At 41.7% G+C, this 25,639-nt stretch overlaps 1 protein-coding gene across 10 annotated transcripts in view; it reads right to left on the reverse strand.

Moving 5' to 3' along the window:
* LOC122396900 (tropomodulin) overlaps positions 1-25,639 on the reverse strand; it is a 78,818-nt gene that overhangs the window by 37,765 nt on the left and 15,414 nt on the right. Inside the window, exons 1-2 of one of the 10 annotated variants that reach the window (XM_043395652.1) lie at positions 18,198-18,350; positions 17,575-17,793 (exon numbers count right to left, since the gene is read on the reverse strand). The exons of 7 other annotated variants lie outside the window; for them this stretch is intronic. In XM_043395652.1, coding sequence (XP_043251587.1) covers positions 17,575-17,679 — 105 coding nt within the window. In that variant the 5' untranslated portion in view covers positions 17,680-17,793; positions 18,198-18,350. Of the gene's footprint in view, positions 1-533; positions 677-17,574; positions 17,794-18,193; positions 18,351-25,639 lie in introns of those variants that run through there. 2 more of the 10 variants (XM_043395653.1, XM_043395654.1) reach the window with 2 other exon arrangements.

A 25,639-nucleotide genomic window follows, 5' to 3' on the forward strand; every position in this document is an offset into this window, starting at 1 on the left:
ACGACGATATCGATTAATGGCAGAGCGATCGATCCGACGTAACGATATATATTTAGGTGAAATTCAATATCAAAATGTGCGGCGATCGAGATCAACTTTCTATCCTTATTCGTACGGCTTCTCGTTCGGTTCGTTTCGAGGATGATATATCACGAGAGGTGTAAATAATAAGCAACGATACCATTTGTAATTCAGTAGGTAGATCGATCTTTCGTGCAACGATACACGTTTAAACGAAATCGAGTATCAAAATGCACGGAAATCGAGATCAACTTTCTATCGCTGCTTATGGCTTCCAGTCTCGTTCCTTTTAAAATGACACTCAAATGACCTATCACTTAAATGTCGAGTATTTCGTCTATTTTCCTCAAAATTATTTCGACAACGATCAAACCACCTAACAAATTGAAACGAACTTCTATGAAAGATAGATCCCGAGCCTCTGTTCATCTTCAAGGATCTGCGTCGAACACTGTTTTCCCCATCTATTTCTATCCAAAATGCACGAGCCCCTTTTCTCGAAAATTACTTACTCGAAAGAAGCTGGATTCTTCTCGATTTTCGACCACGAAGAATCCTGAATGGATATTAGGGGCCCGAGGAAGACACACCAGTAGTGGCACGCGAACCAAGACGAGGCCTCTGGAGCTGGAGCGCTACTAAACAACTGACTTTTATGCTGGAAGCTCGACGAGAGGACGCCAACACGAGCAGTAGTGGTATTGTGCGACACGCTAGCTAGCAAAGTCTACGAACAACCAAAGGATCGCGTTCAACGACTTTCACTGTTCGCCTCGAGCGGTTCGCCATAGACGGAGCGGCTAGTTTTTCGCGTTGAGAAAAAAAAAACGCAACCGTAATCGTTACCCGGTCCGCGGCAATTAAGGACGTCCGCTTTTCAGCGGCTTAACTCGATTTGCGTTCATCCCGCGTGAATAGCCGCCATTAGCGTGTTTGCAGCGACCACGAGGGTTTTGGAATAATTTTTAAACGCACGCGTTGAAAGGCTAGTGACGCGAGTCGCTCATTCTTCGTATCTTTTCTCTTCCTTTATTCGAGAACGCGTTAATATCTTTCCTCGTGAAAATAGAACGAGGCTCTTTGGTTTTTCATTGTGGGTTACAGTATCTTTTCCCGAGGAAAGTATCTACAATTTTACATTTTTAAAATCTATCTATATTATCAGACCCCCAAATTTTACTCTGTGCTCGTATGATTGGATCCACTTATCCAAAACTTCGGTTGTTTCAATCGAAAAATCAATAGGGGAAATTAGTGAACTCCCATTATACAAATGATCCAATTATATGAACTGTCCCCCTGCGAATTACTTGAATTATACTTCAAGTAATTTCATCCTAACCGAGGAACGCGTGAAAATTTATGATACAATAAATAATATATCTTTCTGATGGAACGGACTTCCTGGGTCTATAATCCCAACTTATATCTATCGATAACAAAAGTATTAAATCTACTTGGAAAAGATTAAACTGTACGCGCGACGTGGGAAAAAACACCTTGAGCTCGACGATCGCTGAAAAGAATGCTGTGGCACGATTGTGAGAGCAGAAAACGTGTCATCGAGGGATACGGAGAGATGCGTTTTGCAAATGATCTTGAGATTTCCGCGGCATTTCTACCTAACCGCCAGTATGTAGGTGCGATGAGGTCACTCCTCGAGTCTGCGAGATGATATCACTCGAATCTCGTGGAGCAACGATTTGTTTACTGGCACGTAACAATTTCTTAGAACGTTATTGTTTTCGAGTCGAACGACCAAAGAAGAGAGGATTTTGCATCGCGTTGCTCTCCTTTCGTCGCGACTTTTCCATCGAACGACGCTCTAATCCACATAATCCCGCCAAGGTCGCATTACCATACTTCATCGAAGTCATCTTTTCCCCGTCCCACGGAGTGTATCGTTTAAAAAGTCCACGTTTATCTTCTCGAGAGAATAATACAATTATAATCTACGGTTACATTAACGAATTACACATCAGTTTCTTCCAACGAAGTCGAATACAAATATTTGCCAAAACATTTCGAGGGAAGAGATATTCGCGGAGGAAGTGTTTTTTGTTCGTCGTTAACGAGTGGCTTCCTGTCTTCGTAAACATTCCCTGGCGATAGAAAGTTGATGCGTACGATAAACAATTCGCTTAAACCGTGAGAATCAGGCACCGGCAGTCCAGATTTAAATAAACGGAAGAGGAGCGACCACACTGAGCAAACAGTGTTAACGAAAATACGTTTTTAGGTGAATTTGCGAGTCACGTGTTTTACTTTCAACGGGTCACAAAAATTTGTTCGAACGCGATAATATCCGGTAACTTTCACGGAATAACCAACGTTATTTTTACGTATATTTTTAGACCCTATTGATGTTTTCCCTACACGCGGTGGGATTACTCCGAGTAAATGATGCATCGTTGGAAATGTCACTTTAAATGCCATCGCGTTGTTATTAGGCGCCCATTTACGTCATTTCTTCGATAACTAATAATATTCCTGTCGCTAGCAGACGCGGACGGGCAAAGTTGACCAGCGAAAAGATTTATGGAAATATCGTGGTATAACCGATTGATATCTCTCGGGATAATCGCGAGATGACTTTCACATTCTGGCGAAAAGTAATTAAACAAGCGTTGGAATCTATTATAAGATAACTTGTGGGTCGTGAGAACAATTTATTACATAACCCGAGATCGAAAACGTCAGCTTAAACAAAGTGAATTTACTATTCGATCTGCGTTGTCTTTCTCAACAATTTTCTACGGATTCTTCGAATTTACATTTCGTTTTCCGAGGGTGCATTTTTGTTAACGTTCATTTGCAATTCGCGCCGTTCTCGTTATAACTTTTATCTCGTTTCTATTAGTTTCTCGCTTCCTTCGGATGACGAACTAGCTCCAGGTAGCCGGTTAATTAATTGCACGCGCCTCGTTTCGACGCGAACAACAATACGTCGTAACGAAACCGAAGGGAACGGTACACAACAGCGACCTTTTCGCAAGTTTCCCACGCGTGGGTGGCGAACAGGTCTACCAGAAGCAAGTTCAACAGGAAAATGGTGAATATCAATTCATTTCACACAGAGACGTATCTGAATTCGTTAAAAATTGACCAGCAACATTATTTTCTTATTTATTAACAACTTGTTTACCTATTTGATACCGAAACGTACACCAGTCAGAGTGTTCCTTTCTAATAACTATTTCGTCCGACTCACCCAGGATTAAAGGAAGATTCTGTCACTTTGGGAACGAAGGAACGATCAGGAAGCACTAAGTAAGTTTCGATCGAGCCACTGGTATCGACGGTTGACGGACGATCGAATGATTCGCGTGACTAGAACATGCCTGTCATTTGGTCCGTGGACGGTATTAGATACGCCGGCCAATGCGTCCTCAGGGTCCATTAATTTTGTCTGCAAGGAGAGAGGTCTGCGTAGAACCGTATCGAATGCATCCGAAATGCGTTCCGAGATAGATTCGGCGACAGAATGCGGAGCAAGGCTTTTCACATCCGATATGCGACGCGTCCGTGTGCGAGGCGTTCAATGTTAAGTCGAGTGGAATGTGAAAATACCCTGACAGTAACAGGCCGTTAACCCAAAATCACGTTCGGTTACTGTTTCGACCGTGAGTACAGCCCAATTGCATCGCTTAGATCGAACATCGCATTTTCCTTCGTTCGACCAACCTCAGGGACGAATTATTTTTGATTCGCTAAGAATCCACCGTACGATCGATCCAACTAAACAAACCTAATCTCTCGCGTATAACATTCCACAACGTTAGTAGTTTCTTTTTTTGAGTTAAGGTATTAATTTTCGAAGGTGGTCGAATGATGAAAATGTTTCTAATTTTTATCACTGTGCACGGAGAGAAAATGCGTTGTATTTTGATTAAAATTATTTAATGAAATTCGATTAGATTGATAATCGAATTACGTATCGACGAAAGTAGACAAGCTCGTCTTAATGATACTCTATTATAATAATTGACATTCCTCAAGAGGGGTATTTAACAGTATATAATGATATTGCTTTTAATAGTTAATGAAATATCGTGAAACAGTGGCAGTAGCGGAATAATGAGGGAAATTGAACGGGGAACGCTTGCGGAATTCCATTCGTGCGGTATCAGCGGTCCGAATCGCGCGGATTCCACAGATTTTTGGTTCTACAACTTCCGTCAGATATTTACACGAACGATTCTTTGGTATTTCAATTCCTCTGTATAATTATTATTTAGTCAGGCACGCGAAAATTCCGTCGGCCGATTCGATCGATTTTTAGCACCACGACTGGCCCTCGAATACTTAGGATGCCTGTCCTTTCGTGAAAAGAGATGCAAAAAATGACGATTATGTTCATACGTCTGCATTAAAATCTAAATTAATATATTTAAAATACTTCGTTATCCACGAACTGTCATACAACTTTCAGAGTGGCTAATTTGAGGGAAACGAAGGACTAAAAAGCAGTTGCGTATCTAATGACCCAGATGTGCACGTCGATTATATTTATCAATGACTGTTTAACGGTCCCGGTAATTAAGAAACGGACGATCGATCAGTTTCATCGCTCTTTTCCCGGTGGTATCGCGATCGATCGATACGCGTCGAGTTATACGACTCGTCGCTCGTAAAAATCCTCACGATTCCCTGCGTTTCTTCGATCGAAAAAGTTTCCGTCGGGTCGTTTAGCTGTCGCGGCGCGCTGACAATGGCCTGGCCCTTTCTCCGATCGGTTATTCATAGCCGGAAGTTCCCGTCCATTATCAGAAACCACGACGTACTGCTTCCAGGTATCGTTGCACGCCGCCGTGAATTCGACTCGACAAAGGGACGGAAAATAAAATTCTACGCGCGTCACGATGCGGTTTATAAGCGGCCACGCGAGAACACGTCTCGCCGTGACTCTTTTGTCGAGCTTTGGCCCTGGGCTTTGGAGCTCGAATTGCTCCTCTTCCCTCGAGATTTGTATCTTGTTTCGTCGTTCATGGCGTCTCTGATCCGGACACGGTCAATCCGGATGTCGAGCGATCCGATAGAGTTTCTCTTTTAATCCTAGAGTGGACAATCATCCACATTAGCATCGACTTAATTTACGATAACAACCTTAGTTTGACATCCTTTTAACAGGGAATCGCCCGTGGATCCGTTCAACTTTAATTCAATTTTCTAATAAAGATTTTGGAGCAAATTTTCTGGGTCAAATTTCATAAAACCCGATGATGAAACCCGTTCTTATTCACTTTATGCTTGAAAAAACGTTTGGGAGACGAAGTTTTAGTAAACATCGAGTGCCCGTTGTTACCATAAACGCGATCAAGATAAATACGCACGTGACCTATAGGAGGTACGAGAAATGTATGCAAATGATTGAGCAATTGAATGTCATTGCTACAAACGTAACCCACTGTACTACTTAACATTGCTCGCGACACGATTCCATCGCTTATCACGTTCCTCGAACGAGCAACGCGTAAGAATTTTAATCGACAAACGTTGTAAATTCAATTTACAAACAACCAATTAGTCGATAAATTAACGATCATGGGAATAAGGCTGTGCAAAGATATTCAATTAAAGCAGAATTTACTGCAAACTTTTAACGCTCGACCGTGCAAAAGCACTTTCCAGTTTCTTTGATAGAATATAAACTGTTAGATATTTCTTTAAATCCAAGGAAGGGTATTTTCTTCGTAAAGTTTTTAACGACGACCCTGTAAATTCTCCTGAAAATAAAACACTCGACGGTTAAACGCGGACGGTGCACGTAACGCGAAATAAAAATTGCAAACAATTCGGTTGCAGACTTTCCTAAAAGCCATTCCAATAATTTACTGCTTGCTGAGTGGAGCCCGATGGCGAAGTTCTCGCGCAGGATTTTGTTTAGTCTCGTATGCACCGTTTCCGTCGGGACAGGATGTCCGTTCCGCGTTCGGGAACCGCGCGGAAATCGCAAATTTCGCTCCACATTTTTGTTTACGCGGCCCCGCGAAGTTACGGTTCCGTGAAGTTCCCGAGTAGGCGAGAAATATTTTTAAACGATTCGCCAGACCCATCGACCGCCGCGAAACACTTTCGAGATACGCTTCCGCGATCGATTCGTGCGTAGCCCACGGTCTTCCCAGCAAGATTTAACAGCGTTAAATTTAAATCGAATCGACACCAGGGATTATTTACGTGCCACTCAACCCAGATCGACGATCGAGCGCACCCAGTGCATTTAGTTCGCCTTGTCGCTGAGCTGTTCTATTCTAATTCCATACCGAAGTATCGTCGTTAACCAAGATGAAGCGTTTCCTTCGTTTTGCTCTACTTTGCCATAAATGTAAGACACGAGGCTAATACAGTTTTTTGGCGCTACACTAATCTTTATTACGTGTTTAATTCTTCAACGGTGATAAAATATTGCTCCAAACGGTAATTGAAGATTAATTATTTTTAAACTGCACTCTAGCAGATCGGAGTTAAATCGTTTCCATTACAATTATTAAGATTCGCTGTGGGTTAAACATCGTATCAAAGGCTGTATTGTAAAAAGAATTATATTTATATTAATTCCATTATATTCTAATTGCAAAGTATTATTTTTTAAGTTGGTTCTCGAGGACCAAGATGGTGTCTGACGCGTTAGGGGATGGACTACTAGTTAAGTCGTTTAAAATCACTGTTTAAATTGTGGACCCATTTCCATTACAGTTATTGAGATTCACTATGGATTAAACATCGGTACCAAGGGATGTATTGTAAAAAGAATTATATTTATATTGACTCCATTATATTGTAATCGTAAAGTATTATTTTTTAAGTTGATTCTCGGGGACCAAGATGGTGTCTGACACGTTAGGGGATGGACTACTAGTTAAGTCGTTTAATATCACTATTTAAATTGTGGACCCATTTCCATTACAGTTATTAAGATTCGCTATGGATTAAACATCGTACCAAGGGATGTATTGTAAAAAGAATTACATTTATATCAATTCCATTATATTCTAATTGCAAAGTAATATTTTTTAAGTTGGTTCTCGGGGACTAAGATGGTGTCTGACGCGTTAGGGGATGGACTACTTGGCGAAACGCGGGTCCGCGACGTATAGCAACGCGTGCGGCTTTTCAAGTTCGTCGGGGGGGCGAAAGTCCTCGTGGAAGACGGGGTCTTTGATCTTTGAAAAGAGGCGCTGAAGGAGCACATCCCCATCCCCGAGACATCGTAGCGTTTATAAAAATACATCCACGAACAGCGCCGCTATTTCGACTCGTCCGATCGATTCACGGGCGTATTTTCAGATCTTGCGCGACCTTGGTCGATGAGAATACTCCTGTACTTCCCTACTCGAACGAATGTCACTTGTTTCGCCAGTGGAAACGAACAAAATTCACCACCTGATTCTGCCACACTTTCGTCCTGTATCTCGATATTCTCCCTTAACGCGACTTTGTAATTGCCTTCGACAACGCGTGAAGTTATTTTACACCAGACGAAATACCAAAATAAACGTAGTACGCAGATTCGCAAACTTTTCGAACGCGCCTCGTAAATAAGCCCGAACAGTTCAGGTTTATGTACGTACCAACATAAAAATATTTTCTGCTTGAAAGCCTGTGCAGCCAAGGTTGGACGCTCGTAGTCGGAATATAAAACAGAATCCATGTTTATCATAAAAATAACAAGTGTGTAATCCATGTGACGCGAAACCCACTTTCAAGCATTCCGTTTCATAATCTACCCTTCATAAGGTTCCACCGAACCAGGAAGTGGCTCATCCCCCTAATTTCTCCGAACCGTTTCCTCCTCGCCTTCTACTCCACTTGTTCGTTATTGTTTCGACGAGCAGACGAAAAAAAAGAAAGGCAAGAAAGTTGGGAAAACGGATTATTTTCGTATTAACTGTGACGGATGGCGTTCTCCCCGGGCGGAAAAAGAAATTCCCCCGTCCCAGCCCCCCGAGAACGAACGAGAGGCAACTTCCATCGACGGACGGGAACGTTTCGACCCAGTTCCCTGCCGCGGATCCGCGAGTTCTTTCGAGCCAATAATAATATTGACGCCAGCGACGACGAAAAAAATAAAACGAGCCGCCGGTTGGCTCGTTGAACGTAAGGAGCCACGGTTTTTCGACGGTTCGCGCGTTAAAAATACGGGCGACCATTATGTATCCCGGACGGTTTCCGCCCGAGAAAAAATCCCCGGCTAGCAAGCTTTCCCGCCCGGGCGATTTTATTCGAAAGGATCCTCCGCCACGGGGTTCTAACTGCCCTCGCCTCTTAACTCTCACATTTTCTTTCACGACCAGAGCCTCCTGAGAGGATTACACGCTCGCAGCGCGAACTCCGCGATACTAAAGGCGATTTCACGGTTATAATTCTTTTATCTGCCCGCTCGAGACCCCTGACCTCCCCTCCGCCCCCTGTTACCACCCTTTAAACGAGATGCAGTTGTACAGCCCCCCACTCCTCGACGATTATCTGGAAGAGAATAGAGAATTGCCTGAAAGTCCTGCTCCGCGATCCTCGACGTCCCGTCGAGTGGGATACAGGCTTAAAATTAAGTTTCGCGAGTTCTTTCTTCCAGGAGGACGGTGTGTTTAAACTGCAGACTGCAATTTGCTTCTTTTATCTATACACTTGTAATATAAATATCTTTCTCTGATATTAAACTCTGATGAAAATTAGATGTTCGAGATTTTTTTCAAAGTGGACTACTGGACGTATCGATTTTAAATTTTGTGTACATATTTACTACTGCTTTGATAACGAGTAGGAATTTTTTCAAGTAATTTTTTTATCTATACACATGTAATATACATATCTTCCTCTGATATTAAACTCTGATGAAAATTAGATGTTCGAGATTTTTTTCAAAGTGGACTACTGGACGTATCGATTTTAAATTTTGTGCACATATTTACTACTGCTTTGATAACGAGTAGGAATTTTTTCAAGGAATTTTTTTATCTATACACATGTAATATACATATCTTCCTCTGATATTACACTCTGATGAAAATTAGATGTTCGAGATTTTTTTCAAAGTGGACTATTGCACGTATCGATTTTAAATTTTGTGTACATATTTACTATTGCTTTGACAACGAGTAGGAATTTTTTCAAGGAATTTTTTTATCTATACACATGTAATATACATATCTTCCTCTGATATTAAACTCTGATGAAAATTAGATGTTCGAGATTTTTTTCAAAGTGGACTATTGCACGTATCGATTTTAAATTTTGTGTACATATTTACTACTGCTTTGACAACGAGTAGGAATTTTTTCAAGCATCAACATCGACCACTGCTTAGAATAAAATATAAATCTTCGAGTCATTTCCGCATTCTTCAAAGGATAATAACGAGAAATTATTTACCGGTGAAGAGATCAACGTATAAAAATCATGTCCCAATAAAATAAAGATAAACAACTTGTACCTTCCTCGAAGCAGCGAATCATTCTTCTAATCCCGGAGCTAGAAAACATGAAAATATCTTTGACGAAAATGAATAACCGTTGTCAACAACGTCACGTCGCTCTATTCCTGTATCGCTGTTTTGCGTCTCGAAGTTACAACAGCCCGATGAAATTAAACGAAGAAGAATATAATTTGATCGTGCTCCTCCCTAGACCGTCCAGATCTCTCACGCATCAGCGGAGACCACGCTCGACGAAACACCGCCCATTGGCACGACCATGTGTCGTTGTTTATCGCGCGAATTTCAGTTGAGATCGGGGTATAATTTAAACGGAGTGGATTTTGGCGAAGCGCGAGATCCGCCCGCTTGAATTATTTAGGAGACGCGCGGGCGTCTATTAATCCTCCTCGCAGCCGGCGCCGCGATTCTCCATCAGACTTTCGATACCCGTCTTCTTCCGGTGCCAATGGGGCTTCGAAAATCGACAACCGAAATTATCGACGGCTTGCAACGCGCGTACTACGAGTCAATTACCTCCAGCGATGATACGATTCGTGAATTTTTTGGCCCGACTCGCCTTCAACAAACTCGTGTAAACTGTTTCGAAACGTTACAGATTCCCAAAGAAATAGAAATTACAATTAAATCAATGAATTTTATGAATTTGTTCCTCGTAAAATTCTGGTATCTATTTTTACCCGTATTCGTACTTTCGAAAGTGTTAAAACGCGGCCGAGAAATTTACGAAAATGTAAACTCGCCCCCGAAAATACATCGAACTGGAAGGTCAGCGAAACAAGTGCACTATGCCAGTGGAATGCAGCCGCGCGAAGAATAACTCGACGAAATTCAAGAAAAACTCGGTCAGAGGAGAGTTTATTTGAAATTGGAAAGTCTGAAATCTCGCGGAACGAGAAGAACGCCGGGAAACTCGAGGCTAATAGGATTTTATTAAAATCCCACGAGCCTTACGGAACGGTACGAATCTCTAATTTTCATTCGTGACTTTGAATAACAAAGATTCTACTTATCGGAAAGAAACGCGACAAACTACGAGGCGGGGGAAATAGCGGGATAACAGAGGGATAGGGTGTTTTAATATAAATTTTGATCGCGATTTATATGAAAATCGTTTTAATCGTCGCGGGGGAAGGTGAAGCGGACGCTCGATGGAAGCCAAAGGAATCTCGTGCCAGGTGTCACGATGAAGCCAAAAGGTCTAAACTTTGTACTGGTGTCGAATGGACGAGTTCCTAGCGATGATTTATCGCGGCACGGAAAGCCAACGGCTTTTTATCCGCGATCAAACACGCGTACACGTAAGTAAACACTCGCTTCCTGTTGTCTCTCGACAAGTACGGTTCGCGCGAACGACTGCGCAGTTCGTAAAAGTTTCGGTTGCATAACGTTCCTCTTTTTTTCCTTCATTTCTCTGGCGATATTTTTGGTCGAGTTCCGTGCCAGACGTCGCATATTTTGACACGCTTGAACAACACCGAACGAAAGTATGCCCACGTGCTTCTTCGTCTTATTTTTCGTGCGTTTTGCGAATCGAAAATTGTTTGGTGTGGAAATCTTTGTGTGGGGTGAAATATACAGTAGTACGTCTGAACAATTACCATATTCACTTACAGAATAGATTTCACGCAAACAAAGAAGTCACAGCTCGAATGCATCCAGCAGTGACGTTGATACTAAACAGTTGAATAAAGCGTAGAAATTTTATATATTTTACGTTTTATTAATAAACTGTATTACTGGATTAACCATGGTTGTGTTTATTTAAAATCAAAAACGAATTTAAAAAAAAATCGACAGCAGATGCTGAAATTTTTAGGTGAAAAAAAATTTTTCAAATCGTTATAAAAAAAATATTTTTGGCTGCGGGGGTCGATTACAATCATTTTTGGTGAATAGACATACCATCGAAATCCTACTCAGTTTCGAGAAAAAAATTCATTACCGGAAAATATAATGTTTGGCCAGATATGTTGCCCTGAAATTTCATGCGAATCTTTAAATCATCATAACTTCTGAACGGATTGGACGATTTTAAAGTTTCAAGCGTCAAACAACGCGTATTTTGGCGGAGAATATGTAGGAATTGAAAAAATATTCGAAAAGTTGTTCCTTAACTCCGTAAATTGAGAAAAACCCCATAAAAATGGTCCAATTTTCAATTAGCCATATCTCCTACAATAGTGAATATATTTCAATGAAATTTTTTTCTGATGTAGTGCCCATGGGTACCTACAAAAAAGTATTAAACAATATTTCCGTACAGCGTCAAACAAATGTATTAAAAAAAAAAAACAAATTCTTATGAAAAATCGGCAGGGGGTAGGTGCCTAATATCTCGACGAAAAAAAAATTTTTCAAATCGTTTTAAAAAAAATATTTTCAGTTGCGGGGGTCGATTACAATCACTTTTGATGAATAGACATACCCCCGAAATCCTACTCAGTTTCGAGAAAAAAATTCAGAAGGTGGACAAGTTTTTGGTCGAAATTATAAAATTCGAAAACGTTCTAAAAAAAATATTTTCGGATGCAGGGGTTAATTCCAATCATTTTTGGCGAATAGACATACCCCCGAAATCCTACACAGTTTCGCGAAAAAAATTCTTTACCGGAGATATAATGTCTGACCAGGACTATTCTACTGAAATTTCATGCGTATCTTTAAAACATCATAACTTCCGAACGGATTGGAGAATTTTAATATTTCAAAATGCAAACAACGCGTATTTTAATGGAGAATATTGGAGAAGTGTCTATTTTTTATTACCAAAGCGACTGTAAGCGTTTGACCATTTGCTCGACTGAACTATAGTTGATTTGTGAACTAAGAGTCTTCGGTGTGCACGTTGCACGACATATTTACGCTAGATGAATCATCTGAGCGTTATCTGGTGAACGAATGGATTACGAAGAACGTTTCGATTCGGTAAATAACTGGTACCGCGGTTTTCGGTGGCGGCTAACAATATGCGCCAGCCTAATAATAAGCGTCCGATGACTACACAAATTTGGGGTCCACGAGATGCCATTCCAACGCAGAAGGTGAATGCTAGAGAGTACACCGCGAGCAATTTATTTCGTTCAGCCGGCCAGACTCACGGTCGGTCGTGTCTATTAAGTCGAGCTTCTATCACGTCGCGGGGACGTCTTCATTTTTCATGCGTCGTGCACTGCCAAGAATTATAAATTCAAAACCGACCACAAAACCAGAATACGCCACGCGGGTTTCATCGAATACACCGTCCTTGATCCGTTGCGCGGCCGTAAATCCTTTGAACGCCTATGCCCGTCCCTTCTATTTCCAGATTTCACGAGCTAGTAACGCCAAGTTCGCTCAGAAACGGGAGAAGAGATCCGCGCCGGTAGGTCCCCAGTCTCCTTTCTCGGTACGCCTGGTGTCCGTTTATCATCTGCGCGGATGATGCATCGTTACTGCTCAACGATGCATCATAACGCGCCTTAATTATTCCCATAACTATGAATCTTGGGGACCGGTCCTTCCGAGGAAAGTTAAATGGCGCACGACGAGCTTTTATGGCGATGCCGAGTCTTTTGCTGGCGCTGGTCGTAACACGTCGGGGGGAACAGTATTTCGTGCTTTGATATCGCTAATTGGCGCTGGATACCACCTAGATCTTCCCGGAATCCCATAATTAATATTGACTCGTTTCTCACCGGAGATTTTTAATTCGACTCGAATTTGAAAATACCGTGGCCATTTTATTATCAAAGGTAAAACAACATCCAACAATAGAGTACTCGAAAAAGAAACACCGCTGTATCTTGGCAATCTACGATGATCCATGACACACTGATCTTTTCTAAAAGCTGTAAAGATTCTACCTGTTCCTTTCAATGCCATCCTTCAGTCGCACCTGTCTAATCGGGGACATGTGTTCAACATATTCAAAATACCAAGAATCGCGCGGTGATTGACTGAGATTGACATCCCGAAGCCGAGTTTATGGATTGACAGGGGTTGACGGACTCTCGGTTGACTCTCGGTAGCCGTGGGCGGAACTAAATCAATATTCTTGTTTATTTCTGTTCGATGACACTTGGGGGGTGACCGGTCTTGGTTGGGCGCCAGAGCAACGAAAGACTTAAAACCTACGCCCTTAAAATCTTTGGACACATCTAATCTCTGAATAAACACAAAAATGTTGGTGTAATTAACGACACGAATCATCAAAGGTTAGCTACCTCGAAAGTTCGGAGAAAAGAAGTTTGTTAAAGGCTAGGATTTCTATCGCGTGGAATCATGAATGAAAAATTCTTTTTTTAGACTTTTAATCGACAACGTATCGAAGCTTGGACCATGGACTTCACGAGGAATACGATAGAGTTTACTGTTTTCAAGGTTGAAACGCGTGCAACGCGCGAATCGGTTGGTCCATGAGCGCAGCGTGGTTCCCACGAAATTGCGGAAGGTTATCGAGGGCCTCCATGGATGGTTTACGATGTTGAAACGGATACAGTGCATTAGTTGGTGCATGGCCTCTGCTATTTCCATCGACGGAGCCTTCGAGCGGGCTTCGTCCGCGATGCTCCTATTTAAAACAAGTAACTTTACGGTGCATACGCGGCTAGGCGCTGCAGGCCTTCACTCTTGTGTCACTCTTCTATTTCCAGAACCATCGGGCCCGTCTTTCGTCGAGATTCGTCCCCGAGATGGGCGAGATGTTTCGTACCTTGCTCCACGCAATCGACACCATTTTGCTTAAAATTGATCGCTGGAACGACTTCCTTTGCCTTGAAATTGAACCGTGGATGCTTCGATTTAAACTCAGTTTCGTCGAGCCCATACATCGACACTTTCGCGATAATGTAGGAACATGGATAGTTCTCCTATATTTAAAAAATCTAAATTTATTTATGCACCAGTCATTGTAAGTTTCGAGTAATAACATTATCGTAAATAAAAATTTCAAACGACTCGATGATAAATTCTATATTTGAAGTTGAAAGTAAAACTAAAATACGGATTTGTAACATATAGAAATCTCGTTTATTTTTAATTCGACGAAACAAAGTGGGGAATTTCATGGTTTAAGAGGTCAATGTCTTCGAGTCAAGGATTAGTACGCGAAGGGTCAACGAACCCTTGAGGTGGGCTAAAAATAGTGGGAAACGAATGCTCCAAAGCAAAATATTTCTGGTGCGCGAAGGTGGCGATTTCAACGACGCAAAGAGGATAAAATATTAAAGGGAAACGCGAGATAATACATTATCTCGAATGGGAGATTGTTTGCGCAACTTTTTGTAAAATAAATGCAGCGGGAGACATTTTTCCGAGATACTCCACGCTTTCGCTGTCGAAATAACACTGACAATGAGCGTTCGAGGCTAAATACGTTCAACTTTCAAGAGATATTAATACCAGCTCCTCGAAGTTCGAATTAGATATGGAAAAAGTAGGGTAAATAATTAAGAAACGCGATACCATTCTGGATGCCAAGTTTCAGTCGCTCGGGCGGGATGATTAATGAGGGTGTAAGGTCAGAATTTCGCCTTGCGTATCTGTTCTTCTGTTCATTGTCACTACTAAATTACGCGGTCCAGGTGACCCTTGAGAAGAAAGCGAAAAGACGATGCGTTTTACGATACTTTTGTCCTTTTACCCTGACTGAAATCTTCCACGATAGCACTACTATTAAATCATTCGTTTCAACCAGACATACAACGTTAATAATTATCTGTAACAAGTTCTCTTTTCACAAGTATTACAAGGGTTGCAACGCCTTTCCTCGACCAAAAATATCACCTAAATTTCGACGAGCGCTATATCTTTTATATCCCCATTTCTATTTGTTATTTCAGATTTTTGGATCCTCGAATTCCCATTTTTCGCGAGTTTTTCGCCAGCCTCCCCCGCCTTCGGGATCTACGACGTTTCGATGGTGTTTAGGATAGCTCGAGTCTCATCGTGGGGAACATCATTGTTGCTCCAGCGAGCAAAACTGCGGGCGATAGTCGGCGAAAAGTACACAAAGGAACGAGCAGCCAGCAGCCGGTGTTACTCATCGCGAACGTTCGCGATTTTCACGGGTGTTTATCACGGTTTTAGTTGGAGAGGCACATCGGCCTTGGGTCCTGGCAACGCTCCTATAAACGCAGGAACCTCTCGGAGAACGCTGCTTCCAAATGCGTTTCTACGTTACGCAAATTATTCGCGATTTTACCAGAATCCGGACGTCTGTCGTTTCGACTCTGTTTAGCGGCGATTAGGACGGAACGTAGACGTTGGACGATCTAAGAAGAACTGCTATAGCGATTTCGAATCCTTTCCAAAGCGTTCGTGCAGCGTGAGCTCGATTATTCGCGTTACCGAGACGGAGATAGGGTCGAGTGCTATTTCGATTAGGCAATCTTCCTGTTTTATACTTGGTGTTCCGCTGTGATTTATCGCACGATGTTGGGATTTATGTTACGTTATATAATTACGACTCTTGTTTGACGTTCTCAGCGCGGAAGGAGTGCTTGTACCGAAATTTCGACACTTAACGGAGGAATTTATGCTCGTCGGGAATGTCTGATTTCAGGAAGATTGGACGCACAGAATGCATGCATGTTTATAAGTAGATTCGCACGAATTTTTGGGCTCTGTTAGAGCACTTGGGAATGTAGAAAATAATTAATGCCCGCAGGCGATTCGAAACGTAAAAAAATAATAAAATTCCAAGCGCCCCTCCGTTGCTTTAATGGTAAGCAAACAATTCTGTTTGCCACCCGTGATATTTCAAACGTAATTCGTACGGAGAGATAGGGCTGTATGCTTTGATTAGGCGATATTCCAGTTTTATAGGTACTTGGTTCTTCCCGTATGATTTATTGCATTTACGTTACTCTACATAATTGTCGCTTTCATTCGACATTATTCGCGGGGTAACGGGGGCGCATTTATACCGCTAAACGAAATTTCGTCGTACGGGGGGGAAGTATTTATGTTTTGGTGTTAGGAATTTCTGATTTTAGAAAGATTGGACGTTTATGACTAGGTTCGTGCGCGCAAAATATGGCGAAATAAAATTACGGGCAACCGAATATTAAAACAAAGTATCTGAAAATAGAGGACACGAAATACAATGGCCCGCTAAAATTGGAAAAACGTTTTATGGAATATTTTAATAATTTATCATCGTTCGTAGAAAGACAGGGTTGCGTGATATTTTGATTAGGCAATATTTCTGGTCTATTATTTATTGTGCTAACGTGTACACAACGTTATATAATTGCAACTTCTGCTTGGCATTATTCACGCTAAAGGAATGAAAGGTTCGCAATATAAAATGGAATTTCATGATTTGACGGAACAATTTATGTTTAGTCTCGGGAATTTCTAATTTTAGAAAGATGCATACAGTGTTGGTATCTGTATTCGTAATTGGATGTCTGGGGAAACGTTGGAAATTAATACAATTACGAAAGCATTTGCGAGGTATATAATTTTTAAAAATAATAACCGCAGACTTTATCTGTCAAATGCGTTAAAAAGAATAGAATGCGCTTCTCTGGTTCAATTTGGCTGCTTTATAAATTTGTAACAGATTAGTTGATATCCGCCCACGCAATCTCCCGTTATTTTAACCCAACTTTACACAAATCTGACCGCGTATCTTCAACGCCCATAATTTTCACGACGTTATATTTAACACTCATTTGTTTTTCCTCTTCGTCGTACCGCTTATTATTATTGCAATTACTTTCATTCCCTCGGTGCCTCGTCTTTCTATATATAACTTTCCTTTTTCTATATTATAATATCGAATTATTGTAATAAAAAAGTCTTCAAATCGTTGATTCGAACTACTCAAGATTTCAGGTGCATTCGTCGACTATCTAAGCAGCTATCGTCGAATCTAAACGGCAAGAGCTCTCCTATCACCGCGTAAACAAAAATATAGTCTCGAGACACCTGTGTTTTATTGTTTGCAAAACACATCAGTAACAACAATCTACGATACCCCAGCCGACTAAAAATGACTGCTGCAATAACAATCAGCTCTGAGTTATCTCACATCGCAAATAAACCAGTTCGCGGGATCCATCCTCGGCTACCAGACGAAGAAGAGGACCGAGAGACGAAGAGGAGATCCTAACCATCATCCTAAACGATCTTACCTCCCGCCTGGTGGTGGTGGTTTTACGGGTGGTACTAGTCCTGGTCATGGAGCTGATGGTCTCGTGGGGCGAGTCCCAGTCCTGGAAAACCTCCGTGGTCGCCATAACGACTGTCACGGTCCCTCAGATTCGACGCACTATCAAAATTTCACTGGATCGCTCCCGATGGAATCGTAATCCCTTCTCTGAGTTACGATACACGCTCGAACGGTGTTGCTCCTTGAACGATAATCCTTGAACGCGATCGTTCCGTGCGTCGAACAGCGGAAGCATTAAGGACCGAGGAACGCTCTCGAGGATACCGGAAGCACGGGAAGACAGAAAGATCAGGCTCAAGAGCAATCTCGTGAAAATTGTAATTTTCAATGTATCCACCTATCAGATTTTTTAACGAGCTTGCAAGCTGATGATGATCGTTCTGAGATCTTCCGTTAAAATGTTAAAAATTCCACTGTCCACTGATCTTTCTCTCTCCTTATAACACGTCTGATCTACGTTCGAAGTACGATGTTGATCGTCGAGCGTTTCAGACGAAATAAAAACAATTTGATGGAGCGTTCTTTGGTATCGTTTCTCGACGGATTCCTGGATCGATTAATGCTTCGACCGCGACCGATACCTACGTGCTCGCCCCATCGGGCGACGCTCCGGCTGTCCACGTAGACGCGACGCCGCGTAACGATTTCGCGATCTGGCTTCGTGGAGGATCGAATGCGCGATTCGAGGTGGATCACGCGCGACTGAGCTTCGGAAGCATGCATCTGCTTCACCGCGAGTCAACCGCTCCGCGCCCCATCCGCAGTCTAATTCCAGAAATACGGAGAAACACGTATAATTAGGACGACGACGGCCACCACGACGTCGCGGCGACGCTGCACGAAAAGAACCGCCACCCGTCACACGAGACTACGTAGCCGCCGCGGATGGATCTATGGAACGGGCAATGTCAAGGGATTATCCGCTCTTGCCGACTGCTTTATACCCTCGAAACATTTCCAACTCCATCCATCTAAGGCAACTGCATCCACCATCCTCGATTAACATTCTTCCTATTTTTTTTTTCAATTACTTGATCAATTTTCCTGAGTCGCAAAAGTACAAGTTCAGAGTTCTCTACCCTTCTTTGTAACGAACCAACTCTATGAAATGTTAGAAGCCTGATTTGATCGAATATAGTGCAGTAGATAGGATACAAATATATTTCCGTCTCTATCTATCTGAGGCAATTGCATCCACCACCCTCGATTAACATTCTTCATATTTTTTTTTTCAATTACTTAATCAATTTTTCTGAGCCTTCATAGTACATACAAGTTCAGAGTTCTCTACTCTTCTCTGTAATGAACCAACTCTATGCAATGTTAGAATCCTGATTAGATTGTGTGAATATAGTGAATATAGTGAAGTGGCAGGATATAACTATATTTCCAACTCCATCCACCTGAGGCAATTGCATCCACCACCCTCGATCCTAACATTCTTCCTATTTTTTTTTTTTCAATTACTCGATCAATTTTCCTAAGTCTTCATAGTACATACAAGTTCAGAGTTCTCTAACCTTCTTTGTAACAGTATATATATAATATAATATATATAATACATATATACAGAATATAGTGCAGCATGTAGGATATAATTATATTTCCAACTCCATCGATGAATGAAAAGGTAAACGTGGATCGAATTGTAGGAGGAACGGGACGCAGTGAAAAAAACCCGTTTCTGTTTTCGAAATTTTGTCACGGAAAATTGATCGGGGGAACGGCAGGCGAGTTTAAATTTTCGTTGTGTCCGGCCAGAATTCTATTTTCCGTTCTCGAGATAAATTTCGATCGAAATTTATCGCTGTGGGAGCGCTCGATGGCTCTCCCCGGAGCGTAACGCGTCAAATTTTCAACGCCGCGCGAGCTTAAGGGAAACAAAGGGCCTTGATTACGAGGGGGTGGAACGAACAAAACTGGGAAAAACGAAACAACCGGCGACGAAGGAAAGCGTGACGGGCATCGAGCTGACGAATAATGGGAAGCGCGGTCTCCATTTCGGCCATACGCCCCCCCGAAAAATAAATCAAATATCGACGGTATGCGCCCGTAAATCGAATTCCTGTGGAACTGGCTCGTTGACAGCGGCGACAGCATGAATGAACTCGTAAGACATCCCTGCTTTTACGGTCGTCCCTAGGCCCGACGAATTTATCTCGATTTTATGCGCCCGCGATGGAAAAATAGAAGTGCCCTTTATGGGCAGAAACGACGATCGAACCATACGAGCGAAACAGGATCGTTACTCGATATTTCTCAATTCCTAACAATTTTTCACCCCTTCATATTTCTTTTTTTTTTTTAATATTTTCGCAAAATTTGATCCGGAGTAAGTTTGGCAAAATTTCAGCTCGAACGGTGACCGGTATATTTAAATATCGAGCGAAGAGTGAAAACAAGTGCTGAATTTATTTGGTATCAAAAGTTTTAGGTGTAATTACTTTTTGCACTGTAAAAATAAAAATATTCGTGGATCCTATTACATGTAAATATATCGAATTCGAAAGGTTGTAAATTTGAATACGCGTCACGAGAGTTCGTTCCAGGGAACGAATAAATAGTATTTCGGATCGAATGATCCAGGTGAACGGGTGAAAAATAAAACTACACGAGCCTGTCGATCCGCCCGTGAGAGTTTTAAATAAACGTTCCGTGTTTCCACCATGAAATATCGTCGATTCCCGTAAGAAAAGATTGTTCGGTGATTTTTAAAATAATATCGGTAGGAACCGTTGTCGCGAAGAGAAACAGAAAATCGACCGAAATAGCTAGGATCTCGATCCTGACATTCGCACTCCAGCTGCAAATTCTATTTCCACTCGTATCTTAATAACGAAAAATTACATCTGCGAAAACGCGAATATGCAAGAGCCTGGACAACGATTTTCTGATCGAAAATATTTGTTTGGAATAAATGAGATTCGCCTGAAAATAGTGACACGTTACTAATTACAAACACGCTGCTTCTCTTGCGCAATCGTTTAACGTGAACTAACTTTCGATTCCTGGCGGAGGAACCGCGTCAGAAATTTAAGTTCATCCATCGTCCGGTTGTATACAATTTAACCGCGTACAAACGCATACTAATCGCATTCCAAATTTCCTGCAAACAAGTTTTTGGCTCCGGCGTGGAATTATACGCGATTTTACAGAAACTTCGATCAATTCGATTGTCAGTCCCGTTTATTTCCGTCGGATCTGATAATCGTTCGACTTGACGTACCTCCAAGCTATTCCCGCGTATCAATTTTGTAATTTCATACGGTAAACACGAGGCGAATTATTATTTCTCTTCCGCGAGTTTCGTGTTTGACTTCTGACACGTGCATTTAGTGCATTCGTGGAGCTCTAAGTAGCTTAACCCAGTTAACGTCTGACACTTTATTAACGCGGCGGGCTTCGTCTAATTTGCTTTGTTCGCGTGGAACGACCGGCTACTTAGAACCTTCATTATTCTTTCTAAATAGTTTGTTGCAAATGTTATTCCAAAAGCTGAAACCGTATATATTCGATAATAAAATTAATTCGAACCTGTACTTTTGGGTATCATTTTTGGTATTCTATTTATATTCTACGATAGATACAGATTGTGCAGGTACGAAAAGAGAAAATGAAATCTCCGTCAGGCTCGAAGTTCGTTTGGCAATTAATGGACCAATACTTGGCAACTTTCGCGCAGGATCTCGTAATAGACCGTCCACTTCCGGCGAAGGATGAAAGGTTGGTGTAAAATTACGCATAATCCAAAATTATGAAAATCGTTCGCGATTCGATGAGCTGTTCGCGTCTGAAACAGTTCGATAGCAATTTATAGAAATTATGAGGCAGCGCTCGAACAATTACAAGTACTGGATCGAACTGATTTATGAAACAAATGCACTTCTGGTTAAATAAAAATATTAAGCTTGCAACAAAATTAAGAATATTATTGGACTCTGTACAAAGATTCTAATTGAATAGAAAGAAGTGGGCTGTAGAAGAATTTTGACCAGTAATAATATCGATGATAATGTATTTCTGCGAATGATGTCATATCGATATATCTATGTTTCTATTTGCATAAGGATTTCCCTGACGTAACCGGAAAATATGAATATAGCGTATCGATATGAATCTCCGGTTACAAGACAGGTTCTCGAATTTGAAATCGATGCCGTTAGCCGGTTAACAAACTGGCGATTAATAAGGTATTAATGCACCGATGTCATCGTGATACCGAGCCTCGTACCGCGAGCCAACCTCGTTTAACTCTCTGCACACGCGTTCATCTTCCTTGGAATTCGATTTGGCACTATTTTAGGGGATAAATTATTCGTTCCTCTTGAACCGCTGTATCGAGAGAATTATTCGAAACCGTCGCGATAAGCTACTACACCAGATTATTTCCCGTTGCAACTCGATGCGTGTCTCACTCTTCTCCCTAGCTCCAGAAAATCATGCTAACAGAATCTTGGAAGATAATACAAAATTTATTTCCAGCTTTATGTCAACCTTTCCCTTTTGGATCTCTACAATTAACATTAACAGTCTAAGGGCTGAAAAGATTTTCTTTTACAAAGCCAACAAACTGAAAGTCTATTAGAAAATTTCTGGACCGGAAGTACGGGGCGTAGAACCGTGTCTTATTTCGAAACGCGAAATCTCATTCTTCTATGAGGCTCGCGTCTGTTCCCAGCGCTTTTTTCCCCCCCTGTCCCGACGTTTTCACAGAAAATTCTGTTTCATCTTTCATCTATTTCCTGTCTTGGCGCTTCCAACCTCTCTCGCTTCGTTGAACTCTCGCCCCGTCCGTTTCTATTTCCTCCCAGTTCTTCTCGACTTGTTTCTTACCGTTAGTCGAGTTACTGTTCTTTTCATTTAATGCATAGTTCTCTCGTATCCGTGATTTCCTTCGCACCTCCTACAAATTAACACATCCCTGACATTCCCTGTACCATTCTCTACACATTTCTTCGTTTCATAGTCTTGTAACGATCGATACTTTCTTGGAACAAGCGTTTTAAGACTGTAGTAAAGTATACCTTCTTTTCACAACTTTGGTACGATAAAATAACTTCGATTAGAGGACAGTGATTGATAAAAATAAGAGACTGAACGAGCAATCAAACAAGGAAATAGAAATTCCCAATTTCTAAATTACTAATGTCTATCGTAGCACAAAACGGATAGCTCTAGAGTATCTTTTGGCGCTGTACGGCGATGCGAACCGACATTCCGGAAACGATAGTTTCCAAAGGAACGAGGGAGAGTCTCGAGCTGGGAGGGCAGAAGATAGCCATCGCGAAACGTCCGAAATTTCTTTGGCAAGTGACCGTCCGTGTATAGTCGCGTGGATCTCTATAGCGTATCAAACAATTTAAACGCGAAAGGACAGCTGGTGAGACAGGTGAGAGAAGAATGGCATTCCCTGCACGCGATGAAGCATCTCGGCCGACGCATTAGTTAATGCTTTTGTCCACCGAATCGCTATTTATAACGGAGGTTCGCGAACGACCAAAACGAACATCACCAACGGCTTGATTACGCGTTCAGCGACATCCACGCACCCAAGGAGGGTTGCAAGGGGTAAATTACACCCCCCCCCAGTTGCTGGGAATGTGACTGTAAACTGTTTTTATTTTATACGGAGGAACTAGCTTTCGTTAATTTTCGATTGCGTTGGAAGCTGTCACCGCGACTTTGGCCGAATCGAATCGACGCAGAAATGTTATATTGTGTTCAAATAGGCTGTTAATTGTATTCGCGGTCCGCACGTGCGAACTTTGCCAAATGACGATGTATGTTTTGACTTGAGGTTACACGGATCTAATTTTGGATATCCGAACAGTTCGTAAAACGTGAGCTCTGGAGTAATTTGTGTTATGGGTATTTGCGTAACAGCCGGCGTAAGAATACGTGGATCCTTCGGTTCGCGATATCCTTGGCTCGAGACAATAAATTGTCGAAAGGAACAGTAACTTCGACGATTTCGAAAGAATAAATTGTCGAGAACGGTAATAACTTATTTCCTCGTTATGTATCGTTGATATATAGTCCGTGGAACTTTGCATTGGACCTTCCGGGAGTCATAATATAAATTATTCGACGTTTCGTGCAATATTTTTAAACCTCAGAAATCTAGAGGCAATAAATATTTACGCTCAGGAACTAAATAAATAAAACTCAGGGTACGGTCGACCTGTAGTGCTACTTAATTTTGAAAGCTTTGACCAAGAATAACTACAAAATTAAAAACTGAATACAGATAAATGTTTTCGAGGGGTCTGGTCCGTAGTTTAGACTCCGAGTTCGAACGAGACGATAGATCAAAGATCCAAATACAGCCCGGTGAAGTTTGAATGCTCGGATTTATCGCGTCGATGGATCTTCGATGTAAAACGACGGTAACGGGCAGTAACCACCCGCGAAATGGATTATTTATAAACGTAAGATCGTTCTGTCGCGGCTCAGCCAGATGGCAACACCGGTTGAAAGCTTTCGCGCGAACTCGAAAGCTATTGGTAGTCGAAAGCTTGTCGAGGAAAACCGCCAGATGGAGACGAGCTTGCATCGCGAAAAATACGGTGTCTTTCGTTTTACCCGCCGCCAAAAAAGCTCGACTCGAACGAGCTTCCCAGAAACTGATCTACGAGACTAGTAATACCATAGGTTTCTTCTTATTAATAATAATGCAACAGATTGCACTTTAGAGGGTCCGTAAACTATACAGTTAGCTCCTGCGTATAAAATTTATACAATTTAAAACCTGTATCGATCGTTCATCTTGAATAGATCATCCTTGTGCGTTGGACAATTGCTCGATTTTAAATTGTAACTAAGACGAGACTTCCGCGAAGCAAAACCCATTAATCGTTCGTAGAAAAGTCTCTGAACTTTAACATTACGCGTCAGAAAGAGTAGCGGATGCAGCATTTCGAACTGACAATAATAAATAGTGAAAATACCTGCCCGCGCGAAGAGTCTTTGAACCACGGTAGATCGGATCTGCCAAATCGCAAAGAAACGAGTTTTGGCAGCCCGATGATATACGAAAATATGAAAATATTTACGACACGTACAGCGAAACGAATGGCGCCAGCGAGTGCTCGTTAAAGAAATTCCTATTGTCCCTCGTTTGAATAAGACAAATATATTCATAATTACCGAACCTGCGGAGGAGTATCGCGAATATTCTATTAAACGAACGAACGTTGACGAACGCAGCCCGTAATTAACCGAATAAAGAAAACGCACGCATGCCCTCGGTTGCAATCTCGTTGTCGTTTATTCTGCGAGTAATTAATTCTAGTCTCTAATTAGCTTAGCATTCTACGGATTATTCTGGGCTCACGGGCTCGGAATGGTTGGGGAACTTCGTCGTGCAATTATTGGTACGAAATGCTTTCCGACGTTCGTGTTATCGCCACTGAATTTTATGTGCCTTTTAAAACAAAACCTACGACACCTTTTTACGGGTGTATAAATAAATTTACAATTTTTTAACTACGTAATATGAAAACAAAATTGATAGCCGCCACGAGTAATTTGATCAGTCTGTATTTTTTATTATTCCTCACGGAATGATTTATTCGATGATATTAGCATTTTTTCTAAGCACACTTCCGGCCAACGAGAGGACGATGGCACCAGTAGTAAACGGCGGAAGCAGCTAAGGACACTCGTAACATTTGAATTTCATGAGACCGCAACTAAGCCAGATAAATGAAAATACGTGTAAACAAGTAATCCTAACAACCGACCGTGCAATTCGCGCGAAACCTTTTTAAACAAGGCGTCGCTTCCGATAACCAGCGAGGCAATTAAAAAGATTCATTAAAGCATTTTCTAGATTTCAGAGTAAATATTACAGAGGACTCGTGAATTAATTTATATTTTATCGGTCTCGCTGATATCAGCAGACAAAGTACAGCTTAATGATTTTTCAATGGGAAGAGGGGAAACAAATTATCTCCGGGCGCTGTTAAATCGTTCAACGCTCGCCCGTAGCGTTTTGTTTCCGTCCGTGATTCCAAGATGGATAATTG

Source organism: Colletes gigas, unplaced genomic scaffold, assembly GCF_013123115.1.
Source record: "Colletes gigas isolate AHSC1104 unplaced genomic scaffold, ASM1312311v1 Colletes_gigas_Sc00008, whole genome shotgun sequence".
NCBI lineage: Eukaryota > Metazoa > Arthropoda > Insecta > Hymenoptera > Colletidae > Colletes > Colletes gigas.